Source organism: Netta rufina (genome assembly GCF_964035555.1).
Source record: "Netta rufina genome assembly, chromosome: Z".
In the NCBI taxonomy this organism is placed as follows: domain Eukaryota; kingdom Metazoa; phylum Chordata; class Aves; order Anseriformes; family Anatidae; genus Netta; species Netta rufina.
This window is the reverse complement of record NC_140126.1, coordinates 26,016,247-26,042,318: the sequence shown is the minus strand read 5'-3', so window position 1 is coordinate 26,042,318 and position 26,072 is coordinate 26,016,247. Positions and strand designations below refer to the sequence as shown.

General features: G+C 39.3%; 1 protein-coding gene across 1 annotated transcript in view; it reads right to left on the bottom strand.

The window, feature by feature from the left end:
- Positions 1-23,529, bottom strand: part of SLC1A1 (solute carrier family 1 member 1) — a gene marked incomplete at both ends in the record, with an annotated part of 59,172 nt that extends 35,643 nt beyond the window's left edge. The window contains 2 exons of the mRNA XM_084304648.1: positions 6,592-6,732; positions 23,439-23,529. Of these exons, the coding sequence (XP_084160774.1) occupies positions 6,592-6,732; positions 23,439-23,529 (232 nt within the window). The remainder of the gene's footprint in view (positions 1-6,591; positions 6,733-23,438) is intronic.
- Positions 23,530-26,072: the final 2,543 nt, after the last annotated feature.

Genomic DNA, 26,072 nt, shown 5'->3' with positions numbered 1-26,072 from the left:
GTGGTCCTGTGTGGAGCCAGAAGTTGGACTTAATGATGGGTCCCTTCCAACTCGGGATATTTTAGGATTCTATACATTTAGAGAAAACAAAATAGTTTTGTTCTATCACCTTCCTATGCCCATTCACAGTACTTTAAATCTGTGGACTTTTTATACCTGATAGAGCTAGTAGATCTACTCCTAAGCATAGACACAGTGCATTCGGCTGTGTGTTCTAACTGTAATTATTAATACAGTGGGGGGGGAGTTGTTTGTCTGAGCTCTTCTGAATTTTGAAGATAAACTACATGAGAAATAAGAACAACCTGATTAATACTCTGATTTTTCGCATTGCATTCCGAGTCTTTTGTCTCCCATTTTGTCTTCTTTGCCACAAAATATGGTTTTGTGATAAAGCAATTTAGTAAATTCCCCAAAGTAGACCAAGGAAGGAAACTGCCTCTTTAGTTTTGAACAATGGGAAAGAACAAATAATTTGAGATACCCTTCCATCAGCCATGAATCAAGATCCTCTTCCCATAGGGAAAACAACGGTCTCCACAAATGGGAAAACTCATTGGCCTCCATACTTCACTGGGACATACTTCTCCGTCACATAGCTGTAAAATCCTAGTCAGATAGACTTGAGTAAAATAATCTTTATACTATGACAAAGAAGTGCAAAGAAAAAAGTGTGCAGTTGGTACTGGGAAAGGTGAAACTAGCAGGATGCTTCAGACAGTACTGCAGCAATAACCAACACAGGCCCTCAAGCAGGAAGAATTTATTTCTATAGTCATGGAAACCTAGCGGATTGGAGCCTCACCAGACTCACAGTAAGGCAGATATTTTATTTACAGCTCACACAGAGCTGCCCTCAGAAAGGCGGTTCATACTTTTTTTCATTGTTTCTGAGGTTTGCTGTGTGTAGGCTACACACCACATCAGTTTTTCTGAGAAATTTTAGTTTTCGTCATAACAAATACTCTATAACAAGTTCAGTTTCAGAGCTGGGAAACTCCCATGCATGTGTCCTAGCCTCTTTGGAGCTGCCTATGAGGACTGGAAATGCAGGGAGGGCCAGAAACACACAGAAAAGTTTTAATAATGTTTTACTAGGCAGAAAATAGGAGAAATGATGGAAAGACTATTTCAGGCATTAAAACGGATGTTGAATAGCTGATAAAATCATGTCCTCAAGATTGAGATCTGTGACATGTACCTGGTGTGTTGTGTGTTGCAATTTTTAACCCAACACATGATATGGAAAACAGAACAGGCACTATTGTGACAGAGCTAAGATTACTGGCATTTATGAATGACCCTGAAAATTTAATTAAAAGTCATTTATCAGACATGTGATTCCAGTTTTTAGAGGAAGTTACTGTTAGAGAACAGTCTATCCCTAAAGAAAGGCATTCACATAACGGTTTGTAGTTTGAAAGTCAATGAGGCAGGCAGACTGAAGTATCACCAACTTAGAAGGACTGACTGAAGAGGGATGGGAATCAAAGCCCATTTTAGTACCTGAAGGGCTGGAGTTGTTGGTTACGCTGGCTACTAACACATGACATGTGCAAGAAAGAAGGCCAGAAACCTTGTGCTGATTAGCTAGTTACAGGCTTGGTCATGTAAGTTCACTGAACTTGTACCCAAACATGGAGCATAACAGCCCAGAAAACTGGACAGTTGTCTCCACCCTAAGCTCTGTTGTGATCCTGACAGGAAATAGATTTGCAAACAGTTACTGCCATTATACTGGGGAACAGCTTACACAGTGAACCATGAAAAAGAAAGCTAAAAGTGATTAAAGGGGCTAGTCTGCTCAGTGTGCAGACATACATGTATGATGAGATATTCTGCAAAATTCTGAAGAATTTTCATTCTCTCAAAATCAGAAATGTGAGTTTCCATTACTTTCAAAGATAGTTTACAGGCTTTGAAGTACTGCACAGTTACTTAGATTTAGATTTAAGCCCCAAACTCCCAGGAAGCATGCCAGAAATTTCCCCTACTCCTTCTCCATACAGGGTACCTAAAATAATCTATTTTTGGTACTTGTCAAAACATGTCTTCTTTTAGAGCAGTACTTTAAAGAAGCTGATTTGGCTTGTTGAGTGTTACATTCAACATACATGATATGTTACTATGACATACATGGTTCTGTATGTCATAGCAACTGTCGTTAAGTAACAGGTTAGGCTTCTGATTTTTGTTTTCAAATTTTCCTATGACAATACAGGAGGAAATATTAAAGACAAACAATTCCTTCACATGTATGGTGCATTATTGTACAAATAATGACTTTGAATAACAGCAGTCTAGGGAGATTAAAAAGAACTAAGTACTTGGGACTTTATTATTAGTGGTGGGCTTATGGATCAGAGTATTCACTAAAATAATTATGAGAAGAAGATAATTATTACAAGCTGGTCTCTGAGGCTAACTAATTTAAAAGAACATAGCATTACTCAGACTCATCTGCCTCTTATTATTTTCACTTTTTTCCAGTAAATAAATGCTTATTGTTTATGTCACTTTTTTATTAGCCCACGGTTCAGCCTCCAGGCAGTTAAGTGGAAAAAATCCATAAGTTTCAGATTGCACACTATGCAAAATAAATATGCAAGTATCTTTTCCCTTTTTTACACTCTGAGGAACTGAATTTGTGAAGGAAAATCACTTTGTGTAAAGCTCTCTATTTAACCACAAGAGGGAGAATTTTGCCTTCAGTTTGAAAAGAGACTGTGCGTTCTTGCTCTAACTGAAGAAGTCTGTGAGAGCTTTTTCCACTAAGACAGGAATTGCTCTAACATGTTAAAGTTACTAATACTTTAAATTTTGCAGAAATTCCTGAAATATCAGTAAGGAATAATTTCCATCACTGTCTTTGCTCTACACTTGATTTACATCATTATGTCCAAATGGACAGAAATCTGGTCTCTGCAGTTATATGTAGCTCTCTATCTCAAAAGCATATGTATAAAGTGATGTTCGTCAGGATGTGAAACTATCAAACTATGACATTATAATTTTTTAAAAATATAAAACTCTGGATTGCCTTTTCAGTAACATTTTCTGAAAAAAAATATAAAATAATATACATATATATGTTACTGGTCATCAAAATCCTGTATTTTGAAATGATTTATATTCACAAAATACATTTCTGCTATTTTAGGCATCAAAACTTCCTAGATGCCTCTGGACCCATCTATGTGGTCTGGTAACAAATATGCACCAAATGTGCCACTGCAATTGTTTCTGTGCGCACTTTTAGCCTGCTGCAGAGGCATAACATCACGATAACATTTAACCTCCTGTCATGGTGAGCTAACTGGAATCCTCTTAGCTTGTGAGCTACAAATGTGTGTACAGAAGGCTGGCATTCGGACTCAATCAATATCACTAGTTTTTACTGCAGTAGCTTCTTGTTTTGGGTCCCTAAATGTCTGCCACTGAGCACACGAACATGTACATAGATCTGACAGCTGTGAACATCAGATATACACTCTACAGGGGTCTGAAAACTGACATTCTCTATCCTGAAAAATACACAGATCCTGAAGAAGTGGATGTACTCAGATGACCTCTGATCCCAGCAATGACAGCCAACTTGCAGGTTGTATATTCTGTGCTTAGTCAATAATTATGAAATTCCTTCTAAAGAAAATACTTTTGTGTCTCATTCCAAGGAAGGTTCACAGCCAAATGCAGAGAGATGTGCTGTTGACATTAACTTGACACTACCTTGTTTACAGATATAGCTGCAGATAGACCCTGCATCTTCCCTTAAATTTTTATTCCTCTCCTTGTTCTATTCCATACAGCATGTTTTGAAAGTGTGAATCTTGCTTTGGCACTAAAATTCTGAACTGCAAAGAGGTCATGTTGTCTACCTTTACTTTATTTATTTTTTCACACAGTCCCTCATAAAAACCTTGAAGACAAGCTTACAGAATAGAGGTTAGATGAGTGCACAGTGAAGTGTAGCGAACACTGGCTCAATGGCTAGGCTCAGAGGGTTACAACCACTTGCAAAAATCTAGTTGGAGGCTAGTCACCCCAGGGTAAAAATGGGGACAGATACTTTTTGTTGTTTTCATTGCTAAGCCGGATGAGGAGGCAGAATGCATCATCAGTAAGTTCAGAGATGATACAAAACTGGGAGAAGTGACAGACAAGCTGGTTGTGTTGACATTCATAGATACCTGAATAAGCTGGAGAATTTGTCTGAGAGACATCTCATGAAGACGAACAACGAGAAATGCAAAATGCTGCATCTGGGGAGGAATAAAGCCAGGCACCACTACATTCTGGAGGCCAACTGGCTGGAGAACAGCTCTGCAAAGAAGAATCTGAAGACCGTGTTGGACAACAAGCTGCCCATGAGCCAGCAATGTAACTTCATGACCAAAGTTGCCAACAGCCTTCTGGGCTGCATTAACAAGCCCACTGAAAGCATATGGAGGGAGCTGATCTTTACTCAGCACTGATGAGGACACACCTGGAGTAATGTGTCCAGTTCTGGGTTCCCCAGTAGAAAAAAGCTAGGGACTTACTTGAACCAATGCAGGAAAGGGCTGTAAAGGCAACGATGGGACTGGAACATCTCTCACATGGGGAGAAGCTGAGAGCTTGGGCTATTCAGCCTGGTGGATAGAAGGCTTAGGGATATCTTATTCACATGCACAATATGAATATGAACATACCTGATGGGAGGGAATGAAAAAGACAGAGCTAGGCTCTTCTCAGGGGTGCCCAAAGACAGGGCAAAAGGTAACAGGGCATGAGTTAAGAAACATGAGATTTCATCTGAACACAAGAAAACACTGTTTTACTGGGCAGATGGTCAAACAGGTTGTCCAAAGGGGTTGTAGACTTTCCATCCTGTAAGATATTCATAACATAGTCAGACATAGTCCAAGACAACTTGCTCTAGTTGACCCTGTTTTGAGCAAGGGGCATGGACTAGATGGTGTCAAAAGTTCCCTTGAAACCTCAACCATTCTGTGAGGTTCTATATGAAAGACAAATAATGACTACTGTGCTTTATGACTATACACAGCCTTCTTTCAATCAAGAAAATTTATCAATTTTACCTCTTCTTCGTTGCCTAAAACCTTAACATGTAAGTGTAAAAAATAAGCTCCGCTTTTCTATGTATATGCTAAGGTCAGAAGTAAAGTGTCTCACTGTCATCATTTTATATGAGTTCAATTCTAGTAATCTGCAATCTTTAAAATCCAAGTTAATGCTAGTAGTTAAAAATGCAGTTTACTCCTACTTGAATGCCAAGCATCAAATAGCTGCATAATATTTTTAACAGCATGATTCCTGTTTCCCCCCAGAACTGCTGGACAGGGATCGATCATTTCATTGTTATCCTAATTATATCATTTACTTCTGAAAACACAGGCCCAACTTTACCCACAAATCAACATTTGTTTGAAAAATGAAATGTATTAGTCTTTTAGCATTTTTTCCTAGGTCTCCTGACACAGACTCAATTTCAGTATGATAAAAGTAGAGCTTAGTTTTCCTTTGCTTTCTGTGTCATTCCTTCCTCTCTGTAAAAATGCTGCTACCCTTTCTATTGATTATAACACCAAGCCCTTTTTATGCCTCCTCTGTTCTTCACTCCTTTTCTTAAACCAACAACAGTTTCACAGCAGGATCTAAATTCCCCTTCCATTCCCTGACCATAACAAGCTTTCCACAGTCAAATATCTGATGTATTTCCATGACCATCCAACTAAATGACAAACACCAAGGCATGAATGCAGTCCTAAAGTACAGGATTTGTGGAAACAAAAGAAAACAGGGTAGCAACAAATGTCTGGCTTCCTTTACCTTGTCAGAAAGACTACTTGACTTCCAGTTCTATCTCTTTGCTTTGGGTTTGCTCCTGATCTTTCCAAATATCTCCTAATGAGCGAGCTGTTAGCAAATTCTACCATGCCAAGGCTTGGGTTCCAAACAAGAGCTTGCTTACTCTCTTGCACTTCTGCAAAATTCCTTTGAATAACACATACCAAACAGAAAAAAATATTTTATTCATTTTTTTTTTGTGCGTGTGTATGTGCTAATTTATAGCATTCTGCCAGGTGAGTAAATTAAATGGCTCCACAGAGGGATTCAGCAAATGCCAAATTGCACCAAACCTCATGCAAGGAACCTCATAGGAGTTTGCAGAGACTAGGTTAAGTTAGGTAAGGAATCACCTTTCTTTGACAGTAAAATATGAAATCACCTCTCCTTTTCTTACAAAATAGTGGCATGAGACTATTTATAATAGTTAACTCTTGAGAATATTCAGTCGCAGCTTTGAGCTTGCAATTTGCAACTGTTTGGTTAAACAGTTGGGAAGGAATCTATACACATGGAAGTTATTATCTCATGGCTTTTTATAACTTCATTACTAAATACCAGTGATAATCCTTCCAAACTCATTCTCATTGTAAATAGAAAATTGTAATCTAAATGTATGCATCTGTATTTTTTATGATATAGTTCCATCAAGTTGTTTTTGAAGGTTATTTCTTTTAGAAAGAAAAGCTAAACCACACTGAAAATCACAACAGCAAACTGCACAGTTCCAGTCATACATACCTGTGATCATACTTGATATGATTAATGGCAGAATGATGAGTTTGAGCATTCTCATCAGCACCTCCCCAGGAAAGGAAAAGTAGAATTTATCCAAGTTAGACAGCTTGCCGTATTCCCGTACCAGCATGCCAACTCCAATACCTAAAAGACATATTAAAAATGCAACATGACTTAGCTGTAATTTATAAGGGAGATGTGGAGAAGAAGGAAGAAAAAGAGAAAGTAAATAGATCAAAAAAAGTGAACATTAAACACATTTTTATCACTGTGGTGGAACTTCTAAAACAAATCCTTTAGGTATTCCTTTTCTGTTCTATATATTGTGATAGTGACAGTAATAAACACCACAAATAATTGTGAATTTGGAAGATTTCTTAGATGTGTCTTTGGAAATATCTTGATTATGCCTTCTGATTATCAGTCCAGTCCAGTGGTGACTTTTTACCTGTTTACACTAGCATCTGAAGATCCCAAGCTGTCATTAATAAATTAATATAATAAATAAGCACTGTCGCACATTAAAAAGGAAGTGGTATGATAGAGTACTTTGGATGCATTGTTGAAAATATATCTATGCAGCAGCAATAGTTTCAGTATTTACCACTGTACATAACCAGAAAAGAGCATGACTACAATTAATAACTACTAAATTAATTTAATGATTTCAAGGAAACTGATCAAATAAAATAATATTCTGCATATTTCACGCTTATTCTTCTACATGACCAATCTACAAAATATTAGACTACGAGTATAAGCAGTAATTCAGCCATGATGCAAAGCACTTTGTATTCTTATTATCTTTGGATTCAATGAATTATTAAATAATTCTAGCTTCTGAACAAAATAAATCATAGGCTGAAAGACAAATTTCTTCATTTTGATGTGCATTATGCTCATTTTCTATTTTAATATGAGGTAAAAAGTGAAAATCACTGGTATAGGAAATGTATTCATCAGTGTTTTCAGAAAGCAGTACAACTGTTGTTTTCTTAAGCAACTGCAGACTCATAATTTGAATATACTCTTGAATTCATTATTTTGCGTTGCACTTTCATAAATTATATTTTACTTGCTTACTCTTTATCCTTTCTTTTCATTTTCCCAGTCTGGATTCACAGAAATAAGTAAAACATTACACAAGTGTTTCCCATAAGTGTCTTAAATACCATCTCTACTACAGACGTTGTTTTAAAAGGAAACATCATTATCATACATGAACTTTGAACTGTATTAGTCCTGGCTAGTTGGAACATTGAGAGACCCAAATTCTAACTAGATTTGATATGAGACAAGGCCACTCAAAAGCTTTCACTACCCATTGAGTGGTGAAAGGTTTTTTTCATATTAATAGCCTCAATGAAGTTATTAACAGATTCACTGAAGTTAATGGAATTGCTTAAATCCCTTTGTGTTTTGGTGATGTCAGTGATGTATATTTTGCAACACAAAAGCAAAAAAAGGTGCATCCAGCTTACTTTTACTATCCTCATTGACTCATGTAAACTTGCAGCATCCCAGGAAAGCTAGTAGGGCCCAAGCCAAACTTGCCTCTTCCCTCAGTTTTATTTTTGATGGTACACAAGGCATTTAAGTTAGATATTGTAACACATGACTAAAGAGGCTGATAAGACAGGCCCCTCATTTTAAGTGATTGAAACTGTAGAAGCAAACAACACCAGCAGGTTCAAAAACAGATTTAGGCAAATCCACAGACAACTGGTCTGTACTGTTGGTACTGAAAAAAATAGATAGGGATCCCATATTCAGTAGTGTACTATAGTAGAAACTCATTAACGTTCTCATATAGAAAGCAGGAAATTTTGAAAAAAATCTTCCCTAAAGATTCACCATGGGGGTGGTTTGTGATAGTTCTGTTGTCTAACTGGATGTTAGTTGACACAAAAATGTAAACTAGCTACTTTCACAGAATTTTCCTCTGATAGCACAGAAAGACAATGAACACTTGCAGAAGCAAAATGAAGGAAAATAGAAGCAGATTATAAATTCCAACCAAGTCTTTACTGCTAATAAGGAAAATGAACATGTTAACATGTTTCCAGGCAAATGGGAGCAACTATTAAGATTTTTGATTGGTGTGTTCTTTTCCAGTGAACAAAGACAGCTTAAACTCCTTGCAACACATTGAATCTTAATAGTCTTGAAGATATTTGCAATATTATGTAAATGCCCTTGATCTACGAACGATAAGACACAATGCTCTCTACTTCTAACCTAGTGCTAAGCTAAAAGTGTTGAAAATAATTAATCAGCACTCTGAGATAAGCCCAAGAAAGATTACTCAGCTTGTAAAATGGTTACATGTTTTGAAGTAAGTTACTAAGATTTTGATCCTGCAAATACCAGTGTAAACAGCTGAACATAAGCATATAAGTATTCTCCCTGACTTCAGACTATTCACACAAGACAGACAGACATATGCTTAAATTGCAGCAATACTAGATTGTATTATTATAAGAAGTTGTTCAATTACATTTTATGATAAGATACGGGGCATTCTACTTTACATACTGGATACAGCTGTCAGGTTGATGTACAGCTGATTCTGCATTTCTGAAGCTTGCAAGAGATTTACAACAGTGAGGAAGTATGTGCCTTTCCCTAGATGCTGCTCCCTTCTTCATCACATAGCACAGTGGAAGACATCTTCCTTTTGCATACCTTGACACAAGGTAAAGAGTATTCCCATGCCAAACAAGATTACAGACATGTACCTGTAGCAACCTCCATTTTAACCAGACTCCCCCACTCCTGCTCTGATCCTACCAAGCTGATGTTGCAAATGGCTCTTGATGCTAGACATATTCCTCACAGAGTCTTAATAAAGATGGACATACACAATGTATTATCCGTGACAGAAACAGGCAAACCTTGCCCAGAGTAGTCAGAAATGTGCCTTCAAATGAAGCGTTAGCCTACAGGAAGGAATATCACAAGCACTGTGCAGATGCGCACACTGAAGATGTCTAGCACTAACTCAGGTGATTCTGAGTTGTGTCTATCTTCAGGTTATACCCTACATGTTTTAAAGGAAAAAAAAAAAAAAAAAAAAAAAGAGAGATAATTATGATACAAAGAAAGGGGGATACTTGTGATCCACTGCATTTTGAAATAAAGTTGATGAAAACATATTTTGCCTCCTTCTCCTGATCAGGAGTGACCAAGACATTTTGTAACTACGTGCCAAGTGGCAACTGTAATATTGGACCAGCTGGAAAGTTTGATCATTATACATTTAATAGGATTACTATAAGATAGAACGATTCACCCTCATGTTCATTCTTCAGAGGTCGCTTTTCTACTTCTTTGAATTTTACTACGAAAACCTTTCAGGTCCTCTCAAAAATTTACCAGTTTCCTTATGCTTTTTTGCTTGTATACCTGTAATAGTGTTTTTTGTTGTCGTTGTTGTTGTTTGTTTGTTGTTTTGTTTGTATTGTTTTGTTGAGGGTATTACTTATCTAGTGACAATAATTGCATTGTTGCTTTCACTTCCATGTTCACACTATTATTTTTTATCAGACACGGCAACCATATCCATATTAACTTCTGCACAATAACAAAACACAGTAAAATGCAGCTACCATTTAAGTGGAAATAGCACCTACCATCTGCTGTTAGAATTTAGCATGGGAAAACAGGAAGAATTTTTTTTGGTAGCAGTAACAAGAGTTGGTTAGTAAGCAGAATAAATTTGCTTACATACTGGAACTGGATGATTATAGAACTTTTTGATCCTCATCTCAATAACCAACTCGCTGGAATTTTCTTCCTGGGAATTCTAACACACAAAAAGAAGTGTGACCCAGCAGGAATATACTTCACGTGGTCACTACTGTTATTAACATCACACCAATTACAGCAACCCTGAACAAGTATAAATGAAAGTCTTGTAAAATGTTATTTTCTCTATATAAATGCTACTCATACTCCACTATTTGTGAAAATAATTCTTACATGTGTAATTACATCTCAAAACTACAAACTCTACAGTAGGCAATGCCTCTACTATTTGTTTTTTCCTGTCTTTTTATCTGTTTAACATTTATGTAATATTTTACTTCTTCCTTTCTAAAGTGCTGAACATCATTTTTCCCCAATTTCCCTCCTCCTCCTTCCTCAGTTTCAGCCACTCTTCTTCTCCACGATAAACTGTTTTTATTTCCTTTCTACCTTCTCTCCTTGCTTTTCCTTCTTGCACATGTGGCTAACTTAGGTTAAGATTATTACTGTAACAGTAATCCTCTACTTACTGCTTAATTGCACACACCGTTTAGGGTCCAGACTTCTGCAACAGCAGGCATAAGGGAATGAAGGTGCGTAAACAGTACAATCCCATGGCTTTAATTTAATTTTCTGAGGAAAATTTACCCTTTCAACTGTGCATCAACACTACATACTGTATAACATGGTATCTACACTTTCCCTCCCAGAAAATACTAACGCAGAAAGTGAAAGCTGTAGTTTGTGTCCTCGTGACTGCAAAGCATGAAGCAGCCAGAGAAGGCCACATCTGTCTGACCCCATAAGCAACAACAAATGCCCTGGCATTACTCACCCAAGTAGCAGAGTCTTTCAGCAAACTTGGTAACAGACAGAAAAATATTCAAAAAGGGTTAAAAATGCAAACTAAGAAAAGATAGGGGTGAGGAAGAAAAAAGGATCTGAAGAAAACCACAAAAACTGAGTACACCAAAAGAACTCTGTTACTACCCATCTTCCAGACAGTCCCATGAGTTACAGCATAAAAATCTAGAGGGAATATACTTTTCTTTGTCGGATGACCCAATTCTTCTGTTGTGTTACCAAAGAAAAGGGGAGCAGTACCTGGAGCTGACTGCACTGCAGGTAGCACTCGGTCAATCGATCACACCTACCAGCCCTTAAGCTTTTCAGAACCTGGAAGATGATGGCTATATGAGAACATGACAGAACCAGTCAGCCTTGCGTACGCATATGTAGTGTGTAAACCACAGAAATCAGTCAAAATGTGTCCTGGGAGACTACTAAGTTGTAGGTTCTGCAGAGCTGCAAAGGTACCTGTGACGTTTGGGCATCCGGTGAAAAATCATTAATCAGCACCTAACTAGTAAAAGTATGTCTTTTTCCATATTGCTGTGGTTTTTGTTTGGTTTTCTTTTTTCCTTCCCTGAAACTTTCTCTATGGAAAATGGCATATTATTTGCATTGGAATGACTACAGAATTATTACATTTCTCTTATAGTAGTATGCTGCAGTTCATGACATAGATTTGGAAATGAGTAAGAAAAGAAACACCCCCTTGTTTAAACAAATTTCATAATCTCTGGGCTTATCTGTACTAGCTTACATGGGGAACGTCACAGATAATACTACAGTTACTGTAAACTTGCCAAAACATGCTGTCCTCAGCAGCCATGTGAGCCACTGCATGTAGAGACTACTTGCAATTTTTTCTGTATCGTAGACAGTGATACAGAAAAAAACTTAAGGACTTAGCCATAACAACTTGGGATTCAACACAAGTCAGATCTCAAATTTAAAAACTCAGAACCACTAGAGTAGTTGAATTCAATCAGGACATGCAGTATGAAGTGACTGTAGTTAACTGTTTTATGTTATTATCATTGTGGCTTAAACACTCTGAAGAACATGGTATCTTGGAGAACAAGATGACAAGACATTTTGTGGCTTGACTTTCTTTACTTTCACTCACAGGCCAAAAACTCAGAATTTAGAAATAAGTAAGCAAAGCCCATGCAAAGATATGCCTGGTTCTACATCTGATTGGAAGAGAACATAAGCCAAAATTCAATACTTAACAGGTAGGACTCCCTATTATGTTATTTGCACTTATGGATGACAACACTGACACAGGGCTGCATGATGTTAATTGAGAGGGTTTCTCACTCCACCAGTGTGCATGACACCACAGAAACTGCAAATCATCTCCAACTCTCACTGCGTTATCATGGGAAGGATCCTTAAGAATGAGCTATGAAGAAGATGAGGGAATAAATAAATAAATCCAGTGTATATTTCTGGAGAACAACCAGTCATTTTGTAAATGACTGAATTACACCATGCCCCTCTCTGAAAAAAAAAAACACAACATGGTACTTCTTTTTCCTGTTTGCCTGTCATTTCAGCATGTAGAAAATCTTTTTCAATGGAGCAGAGATAGAGATTCTGTCTGATGCTGATAGACAGTGGGAGAATTATTTAACTCTGATAATGGTTAAAAGAAAGATTAAAAAATGTGGGTGTGGTTCAATTCTGATATTATTTAATTGTACTGTAGCAACAAAGTGATAAAACTCTTTATATTTTCATATGCTGTTCACATGACAGACTAAAATACTTGTGGGTCTTAATTGTGTTATCTTTATAGCAGATGATTCACAAGACAGATAAAGCTGGCAAACAAAGTTCACTGACTTAGTCTGAAACACAATACAAAACATTCAATATAAACATGACAAATTGCAGCACAATATATTTGGAATCTGTGATACTGACAGAGTCTTTTAGCAATATTTTATAATATCTGTTTTGTTTCTGCTCTCTCTAAAGTTACTGTAATATTACTGGCTGTTTCTTAACTACAAAGGAGTACAAAGTACCTAACCTCAAAACAGTCAAATAGAGGGTGTGGAATATTACAGTAAAACTATTAATGTAACTCTTTGGATTAATTTTAACCCTTTGTAACATTATGCATTTCACACTGTTTCACATATTACTTGACAATTAATATTCTTTCTAATAAACACAGTGATGTTGGCTGAAGAAAAAACAAGATTCTTAGAAAACTGTAGGCAACTACTAAGGTAGGATTTAGAGTTACCAGGTTTAATTGTATGGCAACAGATCTTAACTCTTCATATGCTGGTGTTGCCCAGGCTATCGTCTTAATTGCAAAGATGAGTAAAGAAAAGTCCTCTCACAAAACCTTCCAGAAGAATACAGTCCCTAAGTCAGACCATGGTCTACTGAAAAATGTTTAGCCGGAATGTACTGAGGAAGGTATGCTCATTCCTCAGCTGCGGTGAGACCCCCTGGGTCTTCTTGGTGATTAACCTGCTGTGGGTTGTAAATTCCTTTACACAAGCAACACAATGTCAACTGATTGCAGAGTGAAGAAAGTTCAGGTGGGCAATGACTCCCTGTGATGGACCTGTAGGAATGAAGGCAAGGTGGAGTACTGGCCAGAGGAGAATAACCAGCTTCTCCAGTGTGGCATATCCCCCCCCACCAACTGCTCACAGCAGGTATGAAGGGTTTTGCAACCATTAAAATCATGTAATTTCTACTTCCTGTGCTGCAGGAGCCTGCGGCAGTGTCATTGATTAGGTGGACCAGCCACTCTCACTGAAGCCCTGAACAAGAGCCACTCCACCTGTAGTCAAACCAAGGGTGGTTATATTAAGAATGTATTTCACTCAGCCAGGAAAAGGGAAATAACAGGTAGTCTTGTCTTCTGCAATTTCAACTGATCACAGTTATGCAGAACCAGTGATCCCAAAGAACTGCAATGCACAAACTGAAAAACAGTATGATAACCTAAAAATCTTTCCTATTGGAGTCTAAGTTTCTTTCATTTTATTTCTGTGTACTGTAGGTGAACTTCATGGATAAGTATGTTCCAAATGTTTTCAGTATGCAGATGTAGTTTCTATCTGAGAAAGTCATAACAAAAGAATAGTTGAAGAAAAAAACTTTACAATAGTGTTTTATCTCTATATACATATCAGTGCTCTAGTAAGAACTGCCTTACAGAACTTAACTACACGGTCCATTAACATACTGAAGAAATACAGAGAAGTGTGAATAATCCATTCCTCAGTTAGTCCTTAACTCTCTTCAGATAAGTGAAGCTGCATCAGATATACAATTTGGCTCTTTCATAGTTTTTCCAGAAACTCAGTATAAGACTGAAGTATAAGACTCACAAATCTAGCATAATAAATATCATACTATAAAGATTATGTTATAAATTAATTGATCTGGGGAAGAAATACAATTGTTTCCCAGCAGCTATACAACCTACATTTCCTGATGCGCTTGGATGTATTTTGGTGAAGGTACTGTTCTGTTGGCGAATACTGTGAAAATACAGATCTACACTTAATGTGTACATATTGAACCTCAATACATTTTTTAAGCTCGAAATTGCAACAATCAGATGACAAACCTATCTTCCCAAAACTAAATGCAGCACCAGGAAACCCATCCATCTTTAAAGTAGAGTATGATATGGAGTAGAAAGTCTATAAAAAATGATGTGACCTGAAGCAGCAGCAGACAAGATGTGGTAACGCAAGAGGTATCTTTCAGTCTCACATTCCCATGTTTACTGTAAAAGTGAAATGCAATGTGACAATGGTAACTTGCTCTTCTTCTTCTGCAGACCTTCCCCATGACTCTTTTTAACTGTCACTTCAAAAAACAATACCATTCTCCTCCACCCCAGCCATCTATAATTTGGGAGCCCTCTTTGACTATGTACTCTCTCTTCTGCAGTCATCTAGAAACATCCAGATCTTCTTTCTTCCTCAATGTATCCAAATACACAATTTCATATAGCAGTGCTATGTGTTTCACTTGGACCCCTTCTATAACTCATTTCAGACATTGTCATGTACTCACTTCTGGCATTCCTGGTGCCTAACGCATTGCTTATGTAGCCTAGCATATTACCCTGCAAACAATATCATTCCAATACCACCCAATAAATTACAAACCCTCACTCCTTCCTGTAAAAACCCAGTGATCATCTGTTCTCTTTCTATAATATTTACATACTCTGCTAAAACTGTTTCAACACCTTCATATATCTGGTTTATTAGCTCAATAGAACACATCAGAAAAAACTTATCTTCAGTTAAGACCACTGAAACACACAAGAAACTAAATGGTTAGCCATGGTATGAGAAAGGTGAAAGGCTAGTAATTGGAAAGACTCGCCAGATTCTGCCCCTTGTTACAGCTTCTGTTTTAAACTATGATGAGAGGAAAGGACAGTAAACAGGACAGACTGTTCTAGCTGTCCCCTTGCTGGAAGGACAGTGGAAAGATTCTGACTGTAATAAATTGAGATAAGCAGCCCGAAAGGCAATTTAGTGGTATCTAAAGAGAGATTGATAGTGACATGCAGAAACATCGTTATTCTGAAACTAATTTAGACATCACAATGTTGAGAAATCAGAGATACGACCTAGAAAATTAGTTCAGATTAAGCAAGGCCAGGTTGGTTGTCATTCCAAAAGCATTAAAGGAACAAGAACGGCTATTTTGAAACATATTGTGAGAATAGTGTTAGATTACCTATAACCCAGGAAAATTTTCATCATATGTCACATTTAATCTAACATGCTATCAGGTTCTCATGGAATGTGCAATATTTGGAAGGTAGACAGAAAAATGAATCTGGAACATCAAGTCCAATACAGCCCAGATCTTCACCTTAATATATGATACAGTGATGGTCTTCAGCACTTCTAAACACTATAGACAAACAAATATGTATGCTCACAGCATGAGATACTGACTGGGGCAGGGTGGGAGGGGAGGAGGAAGAAACCCTTCCACAGGCTCTCAGAGGCTTCTATAAGATTTACAAACAGTACATATATTGTCTGTGAGTAATCTCAACCTCAACATTACCTGTATTTAGAATGTATTATGAAAAACTGTCTTTATACTTAATTAAGATGTAATGGAAAACAAAAAATATTTTTGTATGTACATCTCAGTATTTTCCCTTAAATAATATTTTAAAAAAAAACAACAGAAACTGAAATATTTAGCTGATATTAGTAATGGTGTTATTGTTTCAAATAGGACGGTGTATTTCACTTACTTTGTTAGCTTTACTGGCTAAGTGCAAAGAACCCAGAAGCTAACTCCTTCTAAAGCTTCGTTTGTTTAAAGGCTCAGATTTTAGTGACTGTTTCATTTCACTCACATAAAGGGAAAAATAAGTTTTATGTTAAAACACATATTTTTCTATGTAAAAGAAAAAAAAGGGACACAAAACCCATGGACAAGAGGAAAACACCTTATATGCTAAAAGAAGGAAAAAATGTTGGATTTAATTTGCTTAAAAGCAGTTCAAGAGTTATTAGTTTACAGAAGGGACAATGCATTGCTTCGGCTTTCTTGTATTTGTTAACTGATTTTCTGGTCTCAGCACATTTTGATCATCAGAAATATGTGAAACTCAGATGAAGCCACTGGCTATTCTGCATTTTACTTTCTATACTGAAGTCAGACATTCTTTCAGAGTTGGAGGGCTTCTCACATTTCTGAGCAGAACCTGTCCTGTGTCAAACTACAAAGTGTGATAGAGAAGAACAGGCATTAAAAAAGCATTAAAGCAGATCCTCCTAGAAGCTATGCTAAAACACATGGAAAATAAGGACATGATTGGTTATACCCAGCATGGCTTCACTAAGGGCAGAATGTGCCTGACAAAGCTGGTGGCCTTCTACAATGGGGTTACAGTGTTGGTGGATACGGGAAGAGCAACTGACATCATCTACCTGGACTTGCGCAAAGCATTTGACACTGTCCCCCATAATATCCTTGTTTCTAAATTGGAGAGACATGGCTTTGACAGATGGACCACTTGGTGGGTAAGGCTTTGGCTGGATGGTTGCACACAAAAAGTTGTGGTCAATGGCTCAATGTCCAGATGGAGATTATTGATGAGTGTTGTTCCTCAGGGGTCAGTAATGGGACCAGCACTATTTAACATCTTTGTTGGTGACACAGAGAGTGAGATTGAGTGCACCCTCAACAATTTTGCCAATGACACCAAGCTGTAGTCAATACACTGGAGGGAAGAGATGCCATCCGGGGGGACCTGGACAAGCCTAAGAGGTAGGCCTCTGCAAACCTCAGGAGGTTCAACAAGGCCAAGTGCAAGGGTCTGGGTCAGGGCAATCCCAAATACAGATACACGCTGGGGGGGAGAATGGATGGAGAGTAGCCAGTGAGAAGGATCTGGAGGTGTTGCTCAACAAGAAGCTTAACATGAGCCATCAATGTGCGCATGCAGCCCAGAAAGCCAACCATATGCTGGGCTGCATCAGAAGCAGCGTGGCCAGAAGGTTGAAGGAGGTGATTCTCCCCCTTTGCTCTCCTGAGACCTCACCTGGAATAATGCATTCAGCTCTAGGGCCTTCAGTATAAGAAGGACACGGATGTATTAGAATTAAGTCCAGTTGATAGAGCCACAAAAATGATCAAGGGGTTGGAGCACCTCTCCTACAAAGACAGGCTGAAAAAGTTGGGGTTGTTCAGCCTGGAGAAGAGAAGGCTCCAGGGACGCCTTATAGCAGCCTTCCCATACCTAAAGGGGATCTACAGGAAAGCCGGAGAGGGACTCTTTGTCAGGGAGTGTAGTGAGAGGACAAGGAGTAATGGCTTTAAACTAAAATAGGTTAGGTTTAGATTAGATATAAGGAGGAAATTTCTTACTATGAGGGTGGTGGGGCACTGGAACAGGTTGTCCAGAGAAGCTGTGGATGCCCCATTCCTGTAAGCGTTCAAAGCTAGGTTGGATGGTGCTTTGAGCAACCTGGCCTAGTGGAAGGCATCCATCCCCATGGCAGGAGTGCTGGAATTATATGATCTTTAATGTCCCTCACAACCCAAGCAATTCTATGATTATATGAAATCACAGCAGGAAAGCAGTCTTCTGAATTTTCATGCTACCACAGTTGATACTGGACGTCATCCTCACCTGTTATTCAATTCGAATTAATAAAATGCTATGCTTCAGAATTCAAGAAAGAAAACAGATATTTGCAGTACGCTCATACTCCTCGGAAATCACCAGGATAATAATTCTCTTGTTTTAGTAAATACCATTTTTTTTCTGCTATGAATAAAAGAGCCCAATGAGCTAGTGTACTTCAAGGGTCAATTAATCTGCTTCATTGTTTATAACACTGACACTGTATTATTTAAGCAAAGACAAATGCTACAGGAGCCACTTTTTTTGTAAAGGTATGAGGGGGTGGAAGTAGAATGAGTGAAGCATTAATCTATTTTCAGAATGGGCTCTTAATTTTTAAATTGCTCCTGTCAGGGACAGAAATAACTTATGGGAAGAACCTGAAAAACATTACAGGTTTATGAGGTTCAGAGATTCTGGGCTACATTTGTACAAGAAACTTTTCACCCTGAGAAGTATGTTGTGGTCCCTGTACTCAAGGCAGTCTCTCACCTGCAAGACGTCATCAACAGAGTCATATGTTACTGTTTCCCTTGTTGTCTTCAACCTGTAAGGCATTCATCCTTGTAAGAATGCACTTCCAGTAATGCCAGTATGTGCAGACCCTGCTCTGATATGGGTGAATTTTAAAAGAACCACTGCTTTTAAAGGAAGCAGTCACATTCTCTTGTATCTGATTGTAGGAGGAGCTAAGCTTTTCTAGCTACAGTTGAATACACCAGAATTTATTTATTTATTTTAAACAGAGACCTTTGAAGGACCAAAAATATTACTATAGGAAGATGCTACAACTCAGTACTGTAAAAGAATACAACAATTTTAATTAAAATTAAAAAGAGCACGTTTTTAGCATATAGACTGCTATGGTGATATCATAAAGCATGTAAGAAAAGCTCTGACGGATGCTGCATTCATCAAATCCTGAAAAAAAAATGTACAGTTGCACTGCTCAAATTTTCTGCAACACTTATGTTGCAGATGGGAACTATGTATATTTTATACACCCATGTATATTTTATACACCTCCTCCCTCTCTCAGGCACCTCATCTCTACCTGATGCCAATGTTTCAAAATTCCTAATTTCTTTAGCTCTGCATTTCACCCATTCTCTGGCTGCCCCTTCCCCAGGGCTGTGCCCATTAGCCACCTTGGACAGCTCCTAGAGCTCTCCTGCATCAGCCACAGCTCTGTCGTCCTCCCTCCCATCAGCACCACACGTCTCCCTCCACATAGCAATGACAAAAAATCCTGTTTTTTCTTAAAATCTGAAGCATGAAGTATGACTGCTGCGAGCTATATATATATATATATATGAACAGAAGAACAAAGAACAAAGGAGGAAGTTAATGGCAGAGTACAAAAAGATTCTTTGTTGCCTTCAACATAAATAGCTCTTAAACACCTTTGATACACATGATTCTTTGACTGGCTGTAGAAAGGATACCTGTCATTCACAGCTCCTCTTGATTAATGGATCTAGCAAACTAGATATTGTATTTACTATATCTGTTTTAGGATTATTTGAAGAATTTCTTAGCACATACATGCTGTTGAAAATAAACCTTCAGCTATAGGCAAGCTCACAGGTACCTCAAGATCCAAATTTGTTTCAAAAGCCACACTCACCACACACATACAAAAAGCAAATTTATGAAAGCCGAATTCCTCAGTCATATTTTCCAACCGAAGAAGTATTGCAAAAAGATACTGTCCTAGCAGATATGATTAATACTTGCATTAGGGAAAAAAAAAAAAAGAAAAAAAAAAAGAAAAAAAAAGAAAAAGCAACCTATTTGTGAACCTATTTGTGTTTTAGTTCGGAGTATGGAGAAAGACCTTTGCAGATTGCTATTGCAACTCAAGGTCTACTACCACATCCACTCAATCACTTACACTTTTCACTATAAGAAAAAAAAACCTGTTCTGCAGAAGAACTGCTCAGGAATACATGCTATTAGGCTATGACCCACAGACTAATCAATGAGTAAGTATTTACACATCACCAGCTGTTTACCCTCATGACTGGTTTGGCGGTATTGCAGCAGTGGCCTCTCAGAGATGAAGTAATGATTAAAAATAGATGCTCTCTGAGAATCCTATGAAGTGTGACTTAAACCCTCTCTTTTCAATTGTCCTTTGGAAACCTGTTTCAGGGTGAGTAACTTTCAGGGATATTTCTGGTTTACCGTGACTTGATTGTGCAAACTCAAAGCAATATAACTTTCTTTATTAAAGGCAGAAGGAACACTTGAAGTAAGCTGACTTCTAAATTGCTTTTGTTAGCTCAGCTGCTTTGGGTTCAATAAGGTCAGTGGAGCAAGAAGATGTAAGACATCCCTCCTGCAGTTATCTACACGAGGCTGCTACTGTCCTGCACCTCTTCTTCTGCTTCCTAGAAAAGCGCAGTGAGTCAGAGGAGGCACAGATGCATCCAACCCTCATCTCTGAGTCAGTGGTCTGCACAGAGGATCCAGTGCATGCCTCCAGTATGTGCTAAGAACTAATGAACAATGAACTTCTGAGACCAAATATTCTGCCAAATCTCTCACTGTATTTATACAATCCCTAAGTCTCAGAATTAGCCCCAAATCTGAAATTCAGTTAATTTTAGACTCCAAATCTGAGTTCAGAGGTTTCTCTGCATCAGTTTGGTGGTCTGAAACAGAATCTCTGTGAAGGTATGACAGATAAGCTTTCAAGTATCAAGTGGTGTTTTCTTTGAGAATTATACATAAACAGGTATTTTCACCAAAAAGACATTGCATTGTTAAGATACTTTCTGTACAGACTTTAAATCATTCCCCCACTGTCGACTGCTTTGTAAAAGAAAGTCCAATGTTTTCAAAAATGTAAACGGCAACATACAGTTGAAAGCTTCAAATGCAACACACAAAGTAATTACCCTCAAAGGAAGAAGTGCTTGAAGTTCTGAGGGGGTCTCCCTGCCTCTTCAGAGATGAGCACAAAAAGCAATCAGGAAAAAATTTCAGCATAGCAAGGCTATGAGCAAAGACAGGCATACCTTGCTAGGATGCTGACTACAGCTTTGATAGTAATAAGCAAAACTCCTGATTTCATGATAGTGATGGAATATCAGATACTTTCCAATACAGCTGGACAACTTTTACATTAGGTTTCTACAACATGCTTCTTTTGGTATTTCCAGTCCTCACTCATGCATACTTTTTAAGAATTGTCTGAACATATTTTCTGCCTTCAAAATCATGTGATATTCTTCTGCTTATGAATGTTGATCCTCCAGACTAAGTCAATAAATAAGCCTCAAAGCAATTTTTGAGAGTATATTAAAAAGAATAAATACATGAGTTTGATTACAAAGTATTTGTGGACTCCAGGTATCTTAGAAATATTCCCAAACCTGTAAAAGATGACATGCAACGTAATTAAAGCCATCCTAACAGGTGTTTCACTATTCTCCTTGTATAATTTATTTCACCTTCTAGACATATTGAAAATACAACTGACACATAGCTTGTTGCATGTCATTTGGTCCAAAAATCAAGGATTATTTATAGAGACTAATTCTGTCATATTATAGAGCTCCCCTGAGTTCACGACTGTTAATTATAGTATAGCAGGCAGAGAAGTTCAAAGACACCAGAGGGATCTGTGTGTCTGTCACACTCTCTCAAGGTGCAAGCCCATTGGGTATTAAGGGAACTAAGGGAAAATTGTTCCCACAGTTCACACATTGCCAGGCTCTGGCTCTGTGGTACTCAGTTAGGGAAATCACATTTCAGTATGATCAGCCTGTAGGATCATACCACACATTTCAGTTCTACCAACATTCATTGAAAATGGTGAAAGGGAACATTTTTTGTCCGCTTCTATAATTGGGAAATAAGTTTGACAGCTTGAAGAAGTGTACCTGAGAAAGTGACTGTACACAGATAAACAGGGACACAAATACACAGTCCTCCAGTTGTGATGAACAGATTTTCAATGTTAGCTCTTGGCAGTTGGTATACAGCACTCAGAGAAATCTTTCCACACATTACAGAGGTGGAAAAGAAGTCTTTCAAATACTGAACATGTATACATATGTATACCTCTGATCACGGCTTATAAATAGCTGAGTAGAATTCCTAAAGGCTAATTCTCTCCTGAACAAGCATGCACGGAAATGGATACATTCCAACCACAATGCAAATCAGAAGAAATGTCACCTGAAAGAGAAGTATCAAACAGCAAATGCCATTAATGAAGCCGTGCAAGCAGCCCTTCCCTACAGAAGCAATGATGCAAAGGAAGGTCTCTTTGCTTAGTGTGAAAATAATCTCCAGAAGGAAACAAAGAAGGTGTCTGGCTAGGATGAAAATTATGTTCTACGGAAAAGTGTCTCTGGCCGAGTCATTTAACAGCTTCTCTTGGCCATTCTGCCCCCCTGTTCATCAGATGGCATTTAACTCATTCATTCCTCAGAAACTTGCCCAGCAAGCAGTGGAGCAATCTCATCTTTAAAATGGCACCCCAGAAACCCTCACTGAAAGAGGCGTGCCACTGCCAAACTTTCCTGGTCTCCTAGGCCACTGCAAGCACCCCAGAGCTGCTACAACGCTCTCCTGCAGCGGCCTCAGCCGCAACCAGGCTCCCACCTTCAGCCTAAGAGCAGGCACCAGGACCCCGGCTGGGTCCCCGTGGGGACCCCGGTCGAGCACGCCGTGCCCCCCGAGCTGCGCAAAGGCAGCCCTGGGCTGACCAGGGCGCCCTGCACCAAGGGCTCCCGTTTGTCCGGCGTCGCGGTGCTCCCGCAGATTCTCTCCTACGGCGGCTTTACCCCGCTAATGATCCCCTCGTTGTGACAAGCGCTAACGACGACAGGTGGCGGCGCGGGGCCGGGCCGAGCCCCGAAGCCTGCCGCCGCGGCGCCCTGTCCCTGCAGACCCGCTCTCGGCAGCCGGGGCTGCGCCGCACCCCGGCCCCACCGTCCCCCTCCCCACCTCCTCCCTGGCGCTGATCGGGCGCCGGCCTGGCCCCGCAGTAGCCCTAAGGCAGGCAGGGCCGTGCCGTGCCGTGCCGGGCGGGGGGCGACAGCGCCGCGCTCCCTCCCTTTTTCCCGTTTTCCCTCTCTCCCTCACTCACCCAGCAGCACGGCGGCCACCGTGCTGAGCAGCAGCCAGTTCTTCCTCAGGAAGCCCGGGCAGCTGCATCCCTTCCTGCCCGCTTTCGCCATAGCAGCGGAGGGGCCTGGGGTGCGCCGAGCCGAGCCGAGGGGCGCTGCCTGCTCGCTCGCCCGCTCGCCTGCCTCCGTGCGCTCCGCGCCGCTGCGCGCTTCCAGAGGGGCGGCGCAGCCGGGGCGCTCACCTGGCAACGGGAAAGCCCGGCCCTCCGCCCGCCCCGAGCCTTCCCAGCTCCTCTGCCCACCCCTTGCCGAACCGAGCCGCCCCGACCGCACCGCGGCCCCCCCCCCGCGCTGCCCCCTCGGCTTGCAGCCCCCTCCTGGCGGCCTGGGGTGCGGGGAGGGCTGGGGTCTCCCCTCTGACACCCTCCCAAGCCTCGCAGGGCTAGGCGAGGTGAGGAAAGGGTAAAGAGAGGAGCGAGGTGGCCCCCGCGTTTCGTGTTAGACCCCCCGGCAGAGGGGAGGTTGTCTCGCGGCACGGCTTGGAGCTCTGCAAAGGAGCTGGAAGAGGCCCTGCATCTCAGGGCAGAAGAGGTGGTGCAGGGTGTTGGTGGCTGCTGGCAAGCCAGCAGCGCTTGCACCGGGGATAGCCTCTGATTAAATATCCAGGTGGAATATTCTGCCCTGTACTCCTGGTGGGAAAATCGAGGGAAGGGATTAGAGAAATGCTTCACAAGCTTTCCCACTGGGATTTTCCCCGGTGAGTTTAAGTATCTTACATGCAGAGAAGCATTAATTTCTCCATGTAGCTTCTTGGCAATGACATCCTTTCCCCTCACCCTGTAAGAACTACCAAAGCTTATATTACAGTGGGACCAGTTCCCTGTGGGGTTATAGCAGGGTTTTCAATACTTCTTTATATACATGTGGATTCTAATTTTCAAGCATTAAAATCAATTGGTAAATAAAAGCCAACAGGAAAAAAAAAAAAAAAAAGGCTGTAAGACTGCCGTTGTCTTACAGAAATTATGTGAGGGGCTAATAAGTAGAAGGCTAGTGGAGAAAGAAAGTTTAATTTATCTTTATTACACTTGACACTACACATTCCAAAAAACATGCAAGTGAAGCTTGTGAGATTTCTGTTTGTGATGACTTGGTAACTACAGCCTGAGGGAGGTCGACAAAAAATGCTATTGAAATGCCTGCACGTTGCCTCTTCACCTGGATCTGGTGGTTCTGAGTGACAGCCTGGGGAAAGACCCTGCTGAGACAAGGAAGAGCACTGAAATCCACCTGGCTGAGAAGCAAGTGCCATCAGCTGTTCCAAGTAATAAAACCTAGAGTCAGCTGCATAAATTTCTATTAAGACTTCTAAAAAGGTGGCCTTATTTTTCTAATGTGTTGAGCACCTGCAGTAATTTGTCTGCTTCTGTCACTATTAGGCAAATTTAATTAAAAAAGTAAAAGGAAGCTTAGAGGTAGAAGGAAGCAGATGATTAAGTATCATTTTAGCTTAATTAAATCATAAAAGGTTGAAGACCACTTAAAAGAAAAGCTGGCATATTACCATGATACAAAGAAAAAGAAAGAGTGAAACAAAAATAATTAATGCAAGGAAACAGTAAGAAATAGCATGTTGGCACCTAGAATGCAGTAAAGAAATGTAGCAAAGTATTACTGGCATCAATGAAACGTAGGAAGAAAAAGGCATCTGGTTTCAGGGTGAGTAGGGCCAGGCTAACCCAGTGCAGAAGAGCTGTGGTCCTGGTCCTCAGTGCCACACAGTCCATATTTTTTTGGTTTGGACATGACCTTGAAGAAAAGGAGCTGATAACTCTGAAGAAACTGGAAGAAACATTATAAAAATAAAAATAGGTGAAGCAAAGTTTTTTTTTTAAACATTCTGATGTGCAAATTGTTTTTTACTTGATGCTTCCTATTATAAAATGACAGACATTGGCTTTGATCCTGGATATAGAGTCAAGTTGGCAGTTTAAGTATGGGAAGCTAAAAAAAAAAACTAATAAAAATGTCCCAATAAAATGGAAAAGAATCAAATGTACCCAAGCGCATGGATCACTCTTGAAATGTTGAAGTTATGTGAGACTTTGTGAGACTAGCTGTTCATACAGTTACTGAGCATACTACAGTAGCAAAAAAAAAATAAATAAATCTAATTTAAATGTTTTTTAGCATTTTATTATTTCAAGGCATATAACTATGTAATACTTCATATGCAATAACTATGAAGTGGGTAGGATATACGTGTGAAAAAATGTCAATGCACTTCAAGAATGTAGATGATAGAATATAGTCTTTAACTAGATTGCTGTTACAAAGTCCTCAGAGTATACTGTGGGTAAATCTGTATGATTGACAATATGGTTTTGGTTTTTGTATTATTATTTTTTTGTATTATTATTATTTTATTTTATTTTATTTTAATTTTATTTTATTTTATTTTTTTCTGATGGAAGGTACAGAGGAATAAGACCTGGAAATTACAGCCTCTTTCTGGGAGTTGCGTGTGTGATTCTTGATGGTTAAACTAATCCAGGTTACTTTGTTGTAGACCTAGGATCATACAGAAGTGCATGAATAGCTGTTATTTCATTGGTTATTACCACTTGTGTTGACCTGGTATGTATTTATCTCTG